Source organism: Schistocerca cancellata, chromosome 2, assembly GCF_023864275.1.
Source record: "Schistocerca cancellata isolate TAMUIC-IGC-003103 chromosome 2, iqSchCanc2.1, whole genome shotgun sequence".
NCBI lineage: Eukaryota > Metazoa > Arthropoda > Insecta > Orthoptera > Acrididae > Schistocerca > Schistocerca cancellata.
In genome coordinates, this window is record NC_064627.1 from 420,470,788 (window position 1) to 420,487,567 (window position 16,780).

The window sequence follows — 16,780 nt, forward strand, 5'->3', positions numbered from 1 at the left end:
AAAGCAACGCTCCACGGAGCTTCTTACTTATTTCACCTAAGACTACATTGCTGCCCTCCATGGGAAAGATTCAACACTTCTGATCTTGCTCAGGACCGGTTTCCCACCGTTAGTTACTTCCAACATAAAAACTACGATACAACTGATGCACTCCCAAGTTTACACTACATTAATCTTTAAGGCTGCTTCCTCGTAACAGCTTCAGCGCGTCCATTATATAGCTACATCTGCAAGCCACCATATGGTGCGTGATGAAGAGTACCTTGTGCCACTACTAGTGGAACCTTCCCGTCTCCTTTATATCTCTTTTTTATGCAACCTTCCCTTCTACAATAACCTATGAAACCTTCCCTTAGGATTTCTATCTCTTGCTTTATAATAACAAATGAAATCTTCCCTTTGAAATTTATTCTCTTTCTCAATCTTCGCATACAAATTTAATTGCTGCTTATTAAAAGTGATTTTCTGATTATTTCGACGAAACATAGAATGTGTCGTCGTCGTGGCCCTCAGTCATTATCTGCAATAACCCAAAACTGTTCCTTACCTTTTTTACTGTTACTGGATCGCCATCTGACTGCTACATCGAACTGCGACATGAATATACTTACCCTGTTTTACTATACTTTATTAGCTGCTGGTGGGCTGTCATAATAAGTGGCTGTATTTATTACCAAAGCTGACGTTATTCTTTAATAGCAAAGCTGACGTTATTCTTTAATTAATTTGACTGACGTTACGTAATTCATACTTAAAACTTTTTCTTGACAACAATAAAATTTTGCAGTTTTACGTTGATGGTTTTTGGGATGGATTATAATCAGTAATGCAATATTGCTGGCAAAAATTAATTGTATTCTGAATGAAATGATATTACAAACCTTCAAATGGGACTTACTTTTTACAATAATCTTACAACTAGCATTGCGCAAACATGCCTCCAGTAGTCTTGAGTTTCTCAAAAAAATAACTCGATAATATTAGTTCCTCTTATGATAATAGTTAGCTGAGCCGGCCGGTGTGGCCGTGCAGTTCTAGGCGCTTCAGTCTGGAACCGCGTGACCGCTACAGGTTCGAATCCTGCCTCAGGCAAGGATGTGTGTGATGTCCTTAGGTTAGTTAGGTTTAATTAGTTCTAAGTTCTAGGCGACTGATGACCTCAGAAGTTGAGTCGCATAGAGCTCAGAGCCATTTGAACCAATAGTTAGCTAATGTCTCTGTACATCCGTTTATAATCTCTTGTAAATCATAGCTGGTGGCTGGCAGGCACACCGCTCCTCTCAACCTCTCGCTTCGGACCTGCTACCGACTCGCTTCACTTCTCACTTACTACTGACTTTCTACGAAAGCTGAAGTGCGGTCTCTCCCGCTAACAATGCTTTCTGGTGCAGTCAATCCCTGCTACCATTACAAAATATATCAATGCGCGGTCTTTCCCGCTCTTTTCTTAAAGTGTATCCATACGCGGTCTCTCCCGCTCTTTTTAAAATTATATGAATGTGCTGTCTCTCCTGCCAACAATACTTTGGCGCAGACATTTCCTGCTACAACAGTTATTTCCAACATGACAAATATTAATTATTCCTACTTAATCCTATTAATAAAATATAAACATCTTTCATAAATTGTGGTTTGACAATAGACAATAGAAATATACACGTCTTACACTAGTCATTTTCGTTCCTGTTCAACTCGCAAATAGCGCGACGGAAGAACAACTGTCTATACGTCTCCATATGAGCCCTAATCTCTCAAATCTTAATCTTATCTTCATTCTCCTTACTCGAAATGTACATTGGCGATAGTAGAATCGTTCTGCAGTCGCCTCAAACGCCGGTTCTCTAAATTTTCTCAATGGTGCTCCTCAAAAAGAAAGTCGCCTTCCCTTCAGGGATTCCCATGTGAGTTCCCGAAGCTTCTCTGTAATACTTGCTTGTTGTTCGAACATACTGGTAACAACTCTAGCAACTTTCCTCTGAATTGTTTCGAGTTTTCCTTTAATCCGAGCTGGAGCAGATCTCAAACACCTGAATAGTATGAAAAGGAAGTCTTTCGCGACGGCACTGATACGTAAAACATTCTTGGTTTTCTTACCGCCTCAATTCTGGACAAAATCTCGAGCTTTCGACCATAACCTCCATCTTTATAGTTAAAAGCAAATGACTGTCTTCACTGTTTTTTTGTTCTTTATTGTAATTTCTTTATTGTAATTTCATTCCCCTGCCCCATATGGGCAGGGGAGGGCTGTCAGCAGCACAATCCGCCGCTCTTCAGCCGAGTGACATGACAACTGAAACAAGAATAAAATAATACATACATAAGGAGATAAAAAGGGGAACATAAAACAGAGTAAGGGGAGAAAATGGAGGTAAAAATACACTGACACGTAGACGTTCATTGGGGACAGTTACAAAAGTCACCAGAAAGTTAAAAAAACACAGTTGGCGATTCTTAAAACACAGAGAAGGCACTGGATGCGCATGCACAGGTTAAAAGTTGGCCACAGTATTAAAAACACTCCGAAACAACACACTTAAAACCCACTCGGAGCACACACGACGAAGAATAAAACTACCAGGTGGGACCTGCCGAGGGAAAGGGCAGAGAGGATGGAAAAGGAGCAAGGGGCAGCAGGGGAAGTGGCAGAATGAAGAGAGGAGGGGCATCAGTGGGTACACGAAGAGGCAGGAGACACATGGGGCGGGAGATGAAGAGGGAAGACAGGGCAGGAGGGAGTGCAGAGACACTGAAAGGAGGCACAAGAGATGGAGGGGGAGTAGGAGGGGAAAACCGCTCAGAAGGAGGGAGGGGGGGAGGGAGCCCTGAGGAGGAGGCAGGAAGAGGGGGTTAGAGTTGGTAGGAAGGGTAGATGTCAGGGCGAAGCTCATCATCCGGGAGGGGTAGACGGTGGAAGTTGTGTTGGGAAAGGAGATGGAGGGTGTGGAGATGGAGAGAGGGAGGGACACAACGGTAAAGGCGCGGCAACTGCGTGGGAGTGGAGAGGAAGGGAGACACCAGGGGGTGAGGGGGATCAAGGCGGCGGACAATATATAGTGTGCGGATGTGTTCAAGGAAAAGGAGAAGGTGGGGGAAGGGGATGAGGTCATAGAGGATGCGCGTGGGGGACGGAAGGCGGATGCGGAAGGCGAGGCGGAGTGCATGGCGTTCAAGGATTTGGAGGGCTTTATAGAACCGGGGAGGGGCGGAAATCCAAGCGGTGCTGGCATAACAAAGGATGGGGCGGATCATGGATTTGTAGGTGTGAAGGATGGTGGAAGGATGCAGACCCCACATTCGGCCGGACAGGAGTTTCAGGAGGCGGAGGCGGTTGTGAGCTTTGTTTTGGATGGTAAGGAGATGGGGAGTCCAGGTGAGGTGGCGGTCTAGTGTGAGGCCAAGGTCTTCACTGCTGCTGTGGTGGCCTTATGTAGCCCGTAGACGGCTTCTGATTGGTCACCTTGTGATTGGTTGGCGATTACGTAATGCTGTCGCAGACGGTGTCATTGTCTGCGCTGGTGGCGCCACCGCTTCCTTGGGAACGTAAACACTGCAATGCTGCTTAATAAAGGTTTGAATTTTGCTCCTACATCACGTACTATACCCATCGTGGATCTTATCAGTGGAGTAGAACAGGCGGTGCGGCATCTTGCACAGGATGACGCCAACGAAGTGAGACAAGGTACCAGTCGCTGTTTGGCCTCATCTTAGCCTTCCAAATCTATCAGTAGAGGGGAGAGAGAGGAGCTCCATTTACTTCGAAGAGATGAAAAGCTTGTCGTATTACCAGCTGACAAAGTAATACTAGCGAATACTATAGCAAAATGGCATCACTATTGGACAGTACGTACAAATGCATTTAAACGGGACCCAACTTCAGAAAAACTACGGAGCTACTGAAGAATTCCCGTCTACCAGATGATGTTACGAAAAACCTCAGTCCAAGTTCGTAGACCTCCGAGGTTGTACGGAGTATCGAAGAGCCACAAGGATAATATTCCCTTGAGACCTATTGTCAGTGCAATTGGTTCACCTACCTACAAGCCGGCCAAATACCTAACAAAGTTGATGACTTCTTTAGTCGGCCGATGTGAACATCACATCGAAAAATCCCAGATGTTCATTGCGAATACCGAACAGATTAGAGTTGGTCGAAATGACATTTTAGTCCGCCTGGATGTCGTATCGCTGTTCACAAAAGTTCCTGTGGAGGACGCTTTGAAAATGCTGACTAATCTTTTTCCTCCTGAAACTATGAAGTTGTTCCGGCATGTGATGACGACCAGTAAGAAAATTTTAAGAAATGACGGACGGATTGACGATGGGCTCTCTGTTATCTCCGGCATTGGCTAACTTTTTTGTAGAGAATTTTGAGGAACGTGCATTAAATTCGGCTCCCCCCCCCCTGGTCCATCCTTATTACATTTATGATCTGGTCATACGGTGCAGAAGATCTCGAACAATTCATGGAACACATGAACAGCATACATCCGAACATCCGGTTCACTGTCGAGATAGAGAAGAAAGGAAGGCTGCCACAGACGTTTTAGTACAACGACGGGCGGACGGGCGTCTCGGTAACTCTGTGTACCGCAAGCCAACACATACAGATTTATATCTTAATGCGCAATTTCCATCATCCTGTTCAGAAGAGAGCCCTTTTGAACACGTTGGTACATAGAGCAAAATCTGCATCTGACGAGGACCGCTTGAAGTTCGAAATTAACCATCTGAAGTACATGTTTCGAAAGAATGGCTATGGTGCACGCGATATAAAGGCAGAGTTCTCCAAGAAAAGGAAACGTGAAAATGCTGCACGGCAGAAACCACCGATTGCCGTTCTTCCTTTTTGTGGAGCTTCATCCAGTAAAACAGAAAGAGTCCTGGGTAGACGGGGTATAAGACCGATTTTTCGTCGTCCTAAGAGAATTAACGAGATGATGCGCCCCCTTAAGGACAGTCTCGGCCTCAGGGTCCCTGGAATTTGTAATATCCTCTGTGAGTGTGGAAGCAATTATATAGGTCAGCCCATTCGTACCGTTTCCGACCGCTGTATAGAACACCACAGTATATTAAAAATAGAGAACTAGAGAAATCGTGAAATGCGGAGCGTCCCATGCCTCCACATACTGGGGATCCCTCGTCTCCACTCTAGCCAAACCAAAGCCCACAACCACCTCCAGCGCTGATAACCACGCAGTTGAGCGCCCCACAAAACCAAACAACCACCTCCCTCTCCTTAAACTCCTCTCTTGCCGGACATTGGGGTAGCCCCTCTACCATCCTCCACACCTACAAATCCTTAATCCGTCCCATCCTCTGTTATGCCAGTCCTGCCGGAATATCTGCCCTTCCCCCAAATGCTATAAGTCCCTCCAGATCCTTGAGGGCCATGCACTCCACCTTGCCTTTCGTATATGCCTCCCGTCCCCCACGAGGATCCTCTACGATCTGCTTCCTTTCCCCCATCTGCTCCTTTCTTTCCCTCGAACATATCCACGTCCTCTACACCTCCCGCTGACTTGATCCCCCCATTCCCTGGTTGCTCCTCTCCTCACCAACCCCCGCCTATTGCTGCGCCTTCATCATTGTGTCCCCCCTACCCTCCACCTCTACAACCTTCATCTCATTTCCCAAGGTGGCTTCCGTTAACTCTCCCTCCCAGATGACGCCCTCTCTCCTATCAATTCTGATCCTCACCTCCCCCTCCCTTCCTCCGTCCCAGGGTCCCTCTCCCCCTCCTTCCATTCTGTTGTTTCCCGGCTTACCCTCTCTTTGACTCCATTCCCTCCCCCGAGTATTTTTGCTTTCTTCTCTGCCTTCCCCATTCCTTCCTACTTCGCGAGACATGGCTCCCCGGATACAAACACTCCGCCACCTGTCTCTTAGCTAAGATGACAGTTTCAAAAACGACACTCTTTATATCATAAGATTTTAATTTTGCCAACAGTATCTTATGAGAAATGCAATCGAATCCCTTACTTAGATCACAAAGAATTAAAGCTCCTATGCAATTCTTTTCTTCGAATGTTTCAGTTATTTTTGTTATTACATCAAACGTTTCGTCTTCTAAATCCATGTTGGTTATCCAGGATGAGGCTGCTGTCTTTGAAATAACGTAACTGTTAGTTCTTAATTATAGCTTCAGTCACTTCTGCTAGCATATGTATTATAGAAATTGGTATATAGCTGGATGGACTGTTAGGATCTCCTTTTTTATACACTGGCACTGTCTTTTCCAGTTTTAAAAAGTCTGGAAGGTACCGATCTCAAGACATTGGTTATACCAGCAGCCAAAGGTTCAGGAATATCAGATACGATATTTTTCAGAACAGCACGTGACATGCCGTAAATACCTGTGCTAACAGAGTGTTTAAAACCTTTCCCAATTTTCACTACGTCCTCTTGCAATACTTTTTTCCACGTGGCCAACAACATAAATAAAATAATATCAATTAAAAACATCAGCACTATAAGCGTTTAATGGGTCAGTGGATCTTTTTCTGTGTTCGTTAATCAGGTCCCGGTCCCCGTTGCAAGGGTTGGGAGCTTCAGAAATAACCAAATATTATAGGCCTTCTTGGCTGTTTCTACTTCCTTCTTGTGAATTCTTTTACCTTTCAGATAACAGCAACGAAACATATCTTTGGCCCTGGCATCAGTTGCTGTTCTAACTCAGCAGCAAAACAATACACTTCATGTTTTCCAGCCTGGAAGTGTACCATGCTTTGCCTCTGCCTATTTTTCTTCCATTCTATAGTTTATATAAGGAATTCTTTATGATTCCTGATAGGAAACAGTAGCCAAAATTTATTTTTGACGCGCTGGAAAATATATTTAAGTGCATCCCTTGTCCCGGTCCCTCAGCTTCAGACTGGCAGTCAATCATGTCCAGCACATTTTTGAAGATGTTTATTCTTTTACTGAAGGTGTAGTCAGAATACCACAAAATCAAGTTCGGTCCAACTTTTCGTCTATCAGGAAGTTTCTGGGCTTTGGGTTCGACCTGAATAAGGAATAATAGAATAAGGAATAATAGAATACAATGCATTCTACATCTTATACATAATTCTCTCAAGACTGGCCCAATTATTATATTGCTTTTGTTGTATTTTATAGGTCCCTCGGAGAAGTCTCTCTGACAATGAGAAGTGAAAAGAAGTCTAGGATGTAAATTAAATTCAAGTGCAAGAGAAGTGAAAAGAAGTCTAGGATGTAAATTAAATTCAAGTGCAATGCAATGACATTACTTGAATTCCTGGAGTATTATTGTATTACATTGCAAATTATAGTTGAAAAATAATCGTAAACATTAATTTGAAGAGCTTCCGTAAAGTAGAGTATTTTCCATGCTTCATAATTCACACAAACGTGATAATTCGAATTTAAGGAACGAGGATAGAGGGGAAGCTAACTCGGCAGAACATATTTACAACCTTTTCAAAACTGACTACTTTTACTATAAGAAAGATGTGATAAATATTTGTATTCTGCAATGTCACGCAGTGTACCATTCTGAAGGAACTTAGTTGGACTTGCAGTTTTATTTTATTACTATGTTAATCAGCCTTCAGATTTTAATCTACTAACATTACTGTTTTACTAGACCACGTATTACTAATATTAGTTAATTTGCGCAGTGAAACTCTCCATTGGCTGAGATAGATCTTTGATTATTTACTTATTCGCCTATATTGCCTACGTTATACACCAGCAAACATTAAAGAGAACGTTTTTATTTTATTTTTTTATTGGCTTCTAGCATACAGACTATTTAGCCATCACAAATAAATGTATTGACACACATAACAAGGTAACATATTTTCTTCTACTGTTTAGGGCATACATTCATACGTTTTCAGATGAAAATTATTGTAATCAAGTTTACAAAAAACAGTTGACTGCTAAAAATTTATTTGTTAATTAAGATCTTTAGAGAACGTTTTTATATGAGTCCATAACGAGTTACTGTTGTGAAATTGAGTCTTTATTTCCGAACGCTTGTAGGTAACAATAGACGGACTGTACGAGATAATTTTTTTTTCGTATTTGCCGCGTTACGTTGACGAATCCGCTGCGCCTCGTCTTATTTGCATCTGTGGAAATCCAACCATACGAGTCAGTAAAAGTGCAAAGTGTTGATTGATGAGTTTGAATTGCAATATTTCTAGTAACAGGAAGATAGTCTACCTTTTTAAAATCATGTTCGTTAGTGTGTGCCTAGCACCAAGCCTACGAATTTTATTGCAAAGTAGTAGCAAGACAGCTGACCGCAGTGACCTCAGAATGACATAACAGTGTTGGAGCGGGCTGGCAGTAAGCGTGGAGTTGGTAGAGAGTGAGTGTGTGTTGAGTGTGGTTTAGTGTAGTACCGGCATAAAAACACAACGAAAATGTCTCAGGAACCTCCAAAATCCATTCCCAAGCACATAAAATTTTTATTTGGCGGTCTGTCCGGGTAAGTCGAGGCGATTAAGTTGTCAACTTTTGTTCCGCTACATAAATAATGCCAAACTTATTGACATCGGGAAACACACATTTATTAAATATGTAATATTTTATTACCAGATTGCCCTGAACGGTAGAAAAGTATACAAAACGTATGTGGACCAGCAATCCGTAAAGTGACAATAAAAGTAACACACTACTCATGTTACATACCCGTATTTATTTGTAGTTAGCCTGTTGAGTTTCTAAAATAGTACAGACTGAATCTTCATGAACAGTTGTGTATTAAATTTTGAGCTATCTGCCTCTGATTTACATGCAGTTGCTGTCATTTACTTTAGTGCAGTGCTGTAATTAAATGTTTGAACACTGGAAATTGACATTGCACATGTAGCAATCAAAGCCTTTGGATGTAGAATTTTTTTAATTCAAAATTAACCTTTATGTCTTGAAATTATTTCACTAGCTTCCCAATACGTGTGCACCAAGTGCAATGTAGCTAATAACAAACTTCTGTCACATTCACAATGCTTTACACAGCCACAGTACAAAATAAAAACAATTACCATGTAGTGGGTATTATAGTGCAGAAATAGCCTATTTGAGCTACCAACAGACACAAACAAGAAATTGGGAAAACATATTAATTCAAAACAAAAATTGCAAGCATATCTTATTAACTCTTTATTGTATAAATTGTGTAATTTGATTCAAGAATAAGGTTTTAGCAAAAAGTTCTGTCAAGCCACAAAATGGTTTCTTACTCGGCCATTAATCACAGAAATTATGTGATGCAAAGTATCTACTGTGCGATATTTTGCTGGTAAGTAGTAGTTTGTACAAAAAAAGCAGCCCCCAAACACCATGCCAGACAATCCTGTTGCTAAGAGTATATGATGTAGCCCTGCTGCCTTAGGCATTTAAAACAGTTTCTCAAATTGAATACCCTGATATTTGTGCAGTTTCTCAATTATGGTGGTGGTAGATTGCATGTTTAATGCTGAATAGTCTCTGGATGACAAACTAAGCGTTAACTCTTCACTTTTGGTGTCAAGAGGAATGTGACACAATGGTAACAGCTGCTCTGTCATGTCACCTTTTGGTTATGTGTTCACAATTTTGTTGTTGGCAAAAAAAATTGTGCTGACACATTGCTCTGTACTTTAGCCCGAGGTATAGGTTGGGTTGGAAGTTTACAGTTTGGGAAGCCAATGAATGTGATACGAAAAAAAACCTGGTTGTGATGAAAGACAGATCTCTAACTTTTCCTGAGGTGTAGGCTAGGTTTTAACGTGACAGTTTGGTCGCGAGTTGGCAAAACCAACAAATCTGTGACTATATTGTACACAGTGTTTGTTGCACGTTTCCTGTGTCACTGGTCAAAGCTGACAACTTGTATTGAACATTCCTTTATATTCCACTTTTGAATTGTGAGCAATTTATTGCCTTATGCACAATTTTATCATCTACACATAAGGATTCTGCGAGAGCTGCTTGCTTTGGATATTTTCAAGCCTTTTTGTTTTATGGGATCATCTTTGTGGGTAATCAGCAAAGAAAAGGATCATTGCTTAGAAGAGATTGAGTGATGCTTGGCAGGAATCTGTTTCAGACAGGTTTTCACAATAACAGCTCAATATTTCTTCTCCCTTACAAATATATTTCATTAATAATAATCTCTCTTGTTATCTAGACAATACTGGGCCAAATCAAATAAAAAAATTGCATGTAGCTGAATTATTATATATTTGTCAATGGAGTTATTATTTTGTACCTGGAGTTATTACCATATGCAAAATATCAGCTTTCATTAGAAAATCATTGTGACGAATATCTGCGGTAGATAATTGAAGGAACAGTTTAAGGAATGGCACGTGTTTAGGTTTTGCATGTAGGAAAATAACTGAGAACAAATGTCAATCTGACAACATAATTGGTTATGAATATTAATCATGTTGATCAACTGTGGAAGCACAACATTATAAAGATTACAAATGGTTACAGTGAGGTGAACTAACTTTGGAATTCCAGATTTTCCATGTTGTCATTCTGTTGAGCTGTGCCTGAAGAATCAGCATACAACACAACTCTCTCTCTCTCTCTCTCTCTCTCTCTCTCTCTCTCTCTCTCTCTCTCTCTCTTATGTCACCAAATTTAACTGTATTACTTATGATATATTCTGAAAGGGAGAGTAGCCTATGTCTACAATCTAATCCTTAATCAGTAGGAAATTGTGCTAAGTGTTTAGCAATGATACGTTCATATGTATCATATGACTTTTAAAATCATGTAGGCCTACTTAATCTAGTTTGAAATATTTCACTGGTAAACTGTCAGCAAACTTACTGGCTATTACCTATTCTGTGTCGTCCTAAAAAATGTCCCTGTACCGAATCATCACAATTTGGTACTTCTTGTTGCCCTCTGTCTGAAAGTACTTGCTTTTACATCCATAATCATAACTTGCATCTGTATTTTATACACCACTTTTAATTTTTCTCTAAAATCAGGGAATCTTGAGATGTGCAGTTAGGATAATATCAATATCACTCTCTTGCACCTATAAAAGGTGTTAGCAGCCAGATACCTTAAATCAGAAATCAGCATTTAAACCTTTACAGTAAATTCATGTAATGATAACCAAGGCACTTACCATCACACTTGATGCAGACATGTGTGACAAAGGTCTTTACATTTTTATTGTGTAGTTAATGTATATACTTAGTGTTTCAGTAATTGTTATACTTTCTCTCTGTGCATTTTCGTTCTGTGGTGTTAATGTTTGTGGAAAGCTGGATTTTTCTCATAGAAAAATCTCATCTACTTCCACCTTACTGTAATCTTCTGTTATGGTCTCTGTTAGTACACGTAAGGAAGCCTACTGAACCTAGTGTTTCTCAAGGGTGTGGTGATAACTGACTGTCCAACATATAGGCCTACAAGCATGTCACCATCCAGTTGATTTACAAGATATCTGTTGGTGCTCATGGTTTGAATGTACCAACTTTGTATACTGTAGTAGTTTGTGAGATTCACCTTAGTATAGCACTTCTTGCATCTTAAAGACATGTACGCAAACCCAGATGCACAAGTAATATAAAATTTATTCTGGATTGTTGTGAAATAGTTGTGAGAAATGACAACTAAATATTTGAGAGAGAAACACTTTAGGGTCATTCCATATCAAATCACCCAATAAAAAATAAATTTTACACCCACCTCCTTAGATTTTCATGAAATTTGGCTCAAATGGTTCTAATACCATCCTGACAACACCTGCAATTTTTTTTTTTTTTTTTTTTTTTTTTTTTTTTTTTTTTTTGCTGCATCTCTTATAGTTTTCTTTTTTTTATATATAAATTTTTAAAGTTTTTATGTTTTGCGTTTTCCGAACCTTCGGAAATGATAAATTTAATTTGTATTCAAAACTTTAAAATTGCTTATCTTAAAAACTCTTTTAGATAACATCATGAATTTCTGCAGCAAGTTTATTTATTATACATATTTGAAGATAAAAGGGATACTATTACAATGTATTAATATTTTCTATGATATATATATAGAGGGAAACATTCCACGTGGGAAATATATATATTTATAATAGAAGGAAACATTCCATGAAGGAAAAATATACCTAAAAACAAAGATGATGTGACTTACCAAATGAAAGTGCTGGCAGGTCGACAGACACACAAACGAACACAAACATATGTCTGCTTGTGTCTGTATATGTGTGGATGGATATGTGTGTGTGTGTGTGCGCACGAGTGTATACCCGTCCTTTTTTCCCCATAAGGTAAGTCTTTCCGCTCCCGGGACTGGAATGACTCCTTACCCTCTTCCTTAAAACCCACATCCTTTCGTCTTTCCCTCTCCTTCCCTCTTTCCTGATGAGGCAACAGTTTGTTGCGAAAGCTTGAATTTTGTGTGTATGTTTGTGTTCGTTTGTGTCTGTCGACCTGCCAGCACTTTCATTTGGTAAGTCACATCATCTTTGTTTTTAGGTATATATATATAATTTTTTTTAACGGATGTTTTGTTTTATAAGAATTGCAATATCTAAGAGTCTCAGACCTGATAGAATGCTCAAATTTGTTTTAATTTACTCTTAAACATATAGGCTACTGGGTCATTCCATGTCAAGTCCCCCAGGCCTTGACACCAACCATGTCAGATTTTGATGAAACTTGGTACAATTACTTCTTTTATCATCCTGAAAGCACTTGTAAATTTTTTTTGCTCTATCTCTTATAGTTTTTTTTAATACATTTTTAAAGTTTTTAGATTTGGCATTGTTTCAGCATCGGAAATCGTAACTTAAACATGTCCTCACAACTAAAAAAAATTTGTATATTAAAGAATACTCAAGATATCAGTATGAAATTTTGGAATAAGTTTGTGTATTATATCTAAATGTTAAAAAAATTACCATAAAGATATATTAAAATCTTCCAAATGAAAAAAAAATTACAAATTTATTATTATTATTATTATTATTATTATTATTATTATTATTATTATTATTATTTTTTAGCTAACAGATGTTTAGTTTTACAAAAACTGCAATATCTAGAGTCTCAGACCTGATAGAAAGCTCAAATTTGTTTTAAAATACTCTTAATTGTATAGGCTATTAGATAAAGGAAAAATTATGTTGGCTTTTTAACCTGTTTAATAGTTACCTAATTTTTAAAATAATATTAATTATATTTTAAAAATAAAAAGTACCAAGTGACTTAGACACCGAAAATAAGTTTTTGTCTTCTTGGAGTAACAATGTATGCTTGGATTTTGAAGTATGCTGTGTTTTGAAGTAAAAAAATTATTACAGTGTTAAATAGTGCTTGGATAGTATTTTATTAAGTTTATTCAAACTTTCAGTAAGTACTGTTACTTAGTTTACAGAGATTCTTTTCCAATATCTTATAGAAGTAACCAGAACAGTAATCAGACCAAAAGTGAAATCAGTATGTCAGATATTAAAACCTGTAGCATAGGGTTATTTAAAAAATCTGACTGTTTCCAAACAACCTACACACCTTCAAAAAAGTTACAGCCGGTATCTGAATTGAGTGAGGAAGAAAAAGATTTGATCCCCTTACGATCTGGAATTAATCTGTGTGAATTTAAGAATATATGTTCACACCACAGCTACTACTTTTTAAAGTTTTTGAAAAGTATCAACAACATCCACTGAAAAAAACACAAAAAGCCCATCAAAAAATCGTTGAGAAGTGTAGGCTTGGATATTTCTAAACAATTACTGACAAAAAATATTAACATAAAACCTGGACAAAAGCTTTGCTCAACATGCCGTAACTTTTGTGAGGAAAAATTAAGAGTTGAAGCCAATGAAAGTGAAACAGATGATGAAGTCATGGTTGAGTTAGAATCATTGGAAACCAGAAATGAATCCCTCGTGCAAACAAACATTGCTCTTGATAATTTAGGTTTAACACCGATAAAACTTCATGGCTTGTCAGAACAAAGTAAAGGGTCTTATTTTAAAAGGAAGGTTAGCAGTATTGAAAAGACTGCAAAAAGGCAGTTTCAAAAGCATTAAAATATGATGCACCAAGTTCTGATGATGGCGAAGAAGATACAAGTGTGGTTGAGAAAGCAAAGGATTTTGATGTAGTGATTTCTCTTATGAAAGAGAAGATTTCATCTGTTGGGACGTCTAGATTCTTGGAGTCGAAATAAAGTGATGAAAGAATTTAATGTAAGTGAGTACATGGTGCGACAAGCTAGAAAGCTAAAATCTGAAAAGGGTATTTTGGAAACTCCTGGTGCAAAAAAAAACGTAAAACTCTTTCTGAAAATACAGTAAGACTTGCAACAGATTTTTATGAAAAGGATGAAAGTTCCAGAGTGCTACCTGGAACAAAAGACAAAGTAAGTGTTCAAAAAAATGTGTACATGCAAAAAAGACTCATTTTGTGTTACTTGAGAGAACTCTATTATTCTTTCAAATGGGAGAATCCCGAGGTAGATGTAGGATTTTCAAAATTTTGTTTCTTGAGACCTAAATGGTGTATCCTTGCTGGTGCTGCAGGCACACACACTGTATGTGTATGCAGTATCCACCAGAATGTTAAACTATTACTGGATGCTGTGAAAATTGAAGAATCTTATAAAGACCTAATTAAGATGCTTGTGTGCAACACGGAAAACCAAAACTGCATGCTACATCATTGTGACAGCTGTCCTGCAAATACTGCACTAACTGAGTACTTAACTGAAATCTAAGTGAAGATTATGATTTAGAAGAAGAAATTGTAATCAGTCAGTGGGTTAACACAGACGGGGCAGAAATGATCAAACAGTCTATCAGTGTTGAAGACTACATTTCTTTATTGGTTAGGTCATTGGAAAAGCTCACCCTGCACTCGTTTATAGCAAAATCCCAATCAACAGCCTTTAAAAAATTGAAAGAAGACCCACCACCCAAAACAGCAATTATTGTGATGGATTTCAGTGAAAATTATTCCTTTGTTATACAAAATGAGATCCAAAGTTACCACTGGAATACAGGTGGTTGTACTCTACACCCAGTTGGAGTTTTTCTAAGAAATGAGGAAAACAATGTTTTTGTTTCCAACCACTGTTTTATTAGTGATGACCAAGAACATGACACTGGTTTTATTAACTTTGTACAAAAAGAAATTACAAAGTGGCTGTCATTACATCATACTGACATTGACTCAGTTCACTACTTTACAGATGGTTGTGCTGGGCAGTACAAAAATAGAAACAGTTTTAAAAATTTGACTGAACACTTGAGAGACTTAATATTGAAGGCCCGACACTCTTTTTTTGCAACAAGTCATGGGAAGTCAATTTGTGATGGCCTAGGAGGAACTATTAAAAGAATTTTAAGGAAAGCCAGTCTACAGCTTTCAGACGAAGAACAAATAATGACAGCAATCGATGTGTACAAGTTTTGTGAAAAAAATATTGAAAACATTCATTTTCACTTTATTGACAAAAATGAAGCTGATTTGCTACGGTTAAAACTAGAAAAACGTTTTTCAGCAACCCGAACCATTCCTGGAACAAGAAGTTTTCATAACTTCAAACCACTTTCAACAAACAACCTTGAAGTTAGGAATACAGATAGTGTAAAACCCTCTTTAGTCTTTTCTTTCCATTCTTCTTCTGATTGGGTTCGTGTTGAACCATCCATAAATAGCTATGTGGCTGCAAATTATGATGGTAACTGGTACTTTGGACTGGTAAAAACAATATTCAATAATGAAGAAGATGCAGAAATTCTATTTCTACATCCTTCAGGACCAGCTGCATCATTTTATTGGCCTGAAAGAGAAGATTATTGCATAATGCCTTTGGAGCACATAGTCTGTGTAGTAGATGCACCTCAATCAAGCGGCACTGGAAGAATGTATTACTTCAAAAAAGACTGTAACAAAAGAACTGAAAGCTCTTGGATGAAGTGGAAAAACAGTTTGAATCAGCATTAATGTTTATGAAAAAGACAAAATTACTCAAAAAATTCAATGTTTCAAGCAATCAGTTGGGTTATACATAAGTGTCATAAGTGCACTATCTTTGTACATAATTCTAATGTAATCTACTATAATTAATAAACATGTTAAAAAGCCATCATTATTTTTGTTTTATCAAGTAGCCTATATGTTTAAGAGTAAATTAAAACAAATTTTAGCATTATATCAGGTCTGAGACTCTAGATACTGCAATTCTTATAAAACAAAACATCCGTTTAAAAAAAAAATACATTTTTTTTCATAGAACATTAATATATTTTAATAGTATCATTTTTATCTTCAAATATGTATAATAAACAAACTTGATGCAAAAAGTCGTGATGTTATCTAAAAGAGTTTTTAAGATAAGCAATCTTAAAGTTTTGAATACAAATTAAATTTACCATTTCCGAAGGTTCGGAAAATGCAAAACATAAAAACTTTAAAAATTTATAAAAAAGACTATGAGATACAGCAAAAAAATGCAGGTGTTGTCAGGATGGTATTAGAACCATTTGAGCCAAATTTCATGAAAATCTAAGGAGGTGGGTGTAAAATTTATTTTTTATTGGGTGATTTGGTATGGAATGACCCTACTTGATAAAACAAAAATAATGATGGCTTTTTAACATGTTTATTAATTATAGTAGATTACATTAGAATTATGTACAAAGATAGTGTACTTACAACACTTATGTATAACCCAACTGATTGCTTGAAACATTGAATTTTTTGAGTAATTTTGTCTTTTTAATAAACATTAATGCTGATTCAAACTGTTTTTCCACTTCATCCAAGAGCTTTCAGTTCTTTTGATACAGTCATTTTTT

The 16,780-nt window shown here is 38.0% G+C and overlaps 1 protein-coding gene across 1 annotated transcript in view; it reads left to right on the forward strand.

Moving 5' to 3' along the window:
- The first annotated feature begins 8,271 nt into the window (after positions 1-8,271).
- Positions 8,272-16,780, forward strand: part of LOC126161878 (mitochondrial 2-oxoglutarate/malate carrier protein-like) — a 78,473-nt gene continuing 69,964 nt past the window's right edge. Inside the window, exon 1 of the mRNA XM_049918007.1 lies at positions 8,272-8,455. Within this exon, the coding sequence (XP_049773964.1) occupies positions 8,391-8,455 (65 nt within the window). The 5' untranslated portion in view covers positions 8,272-8,390. The remainder of the gene's footprint in view (positions 8,456-16,780) is intronic.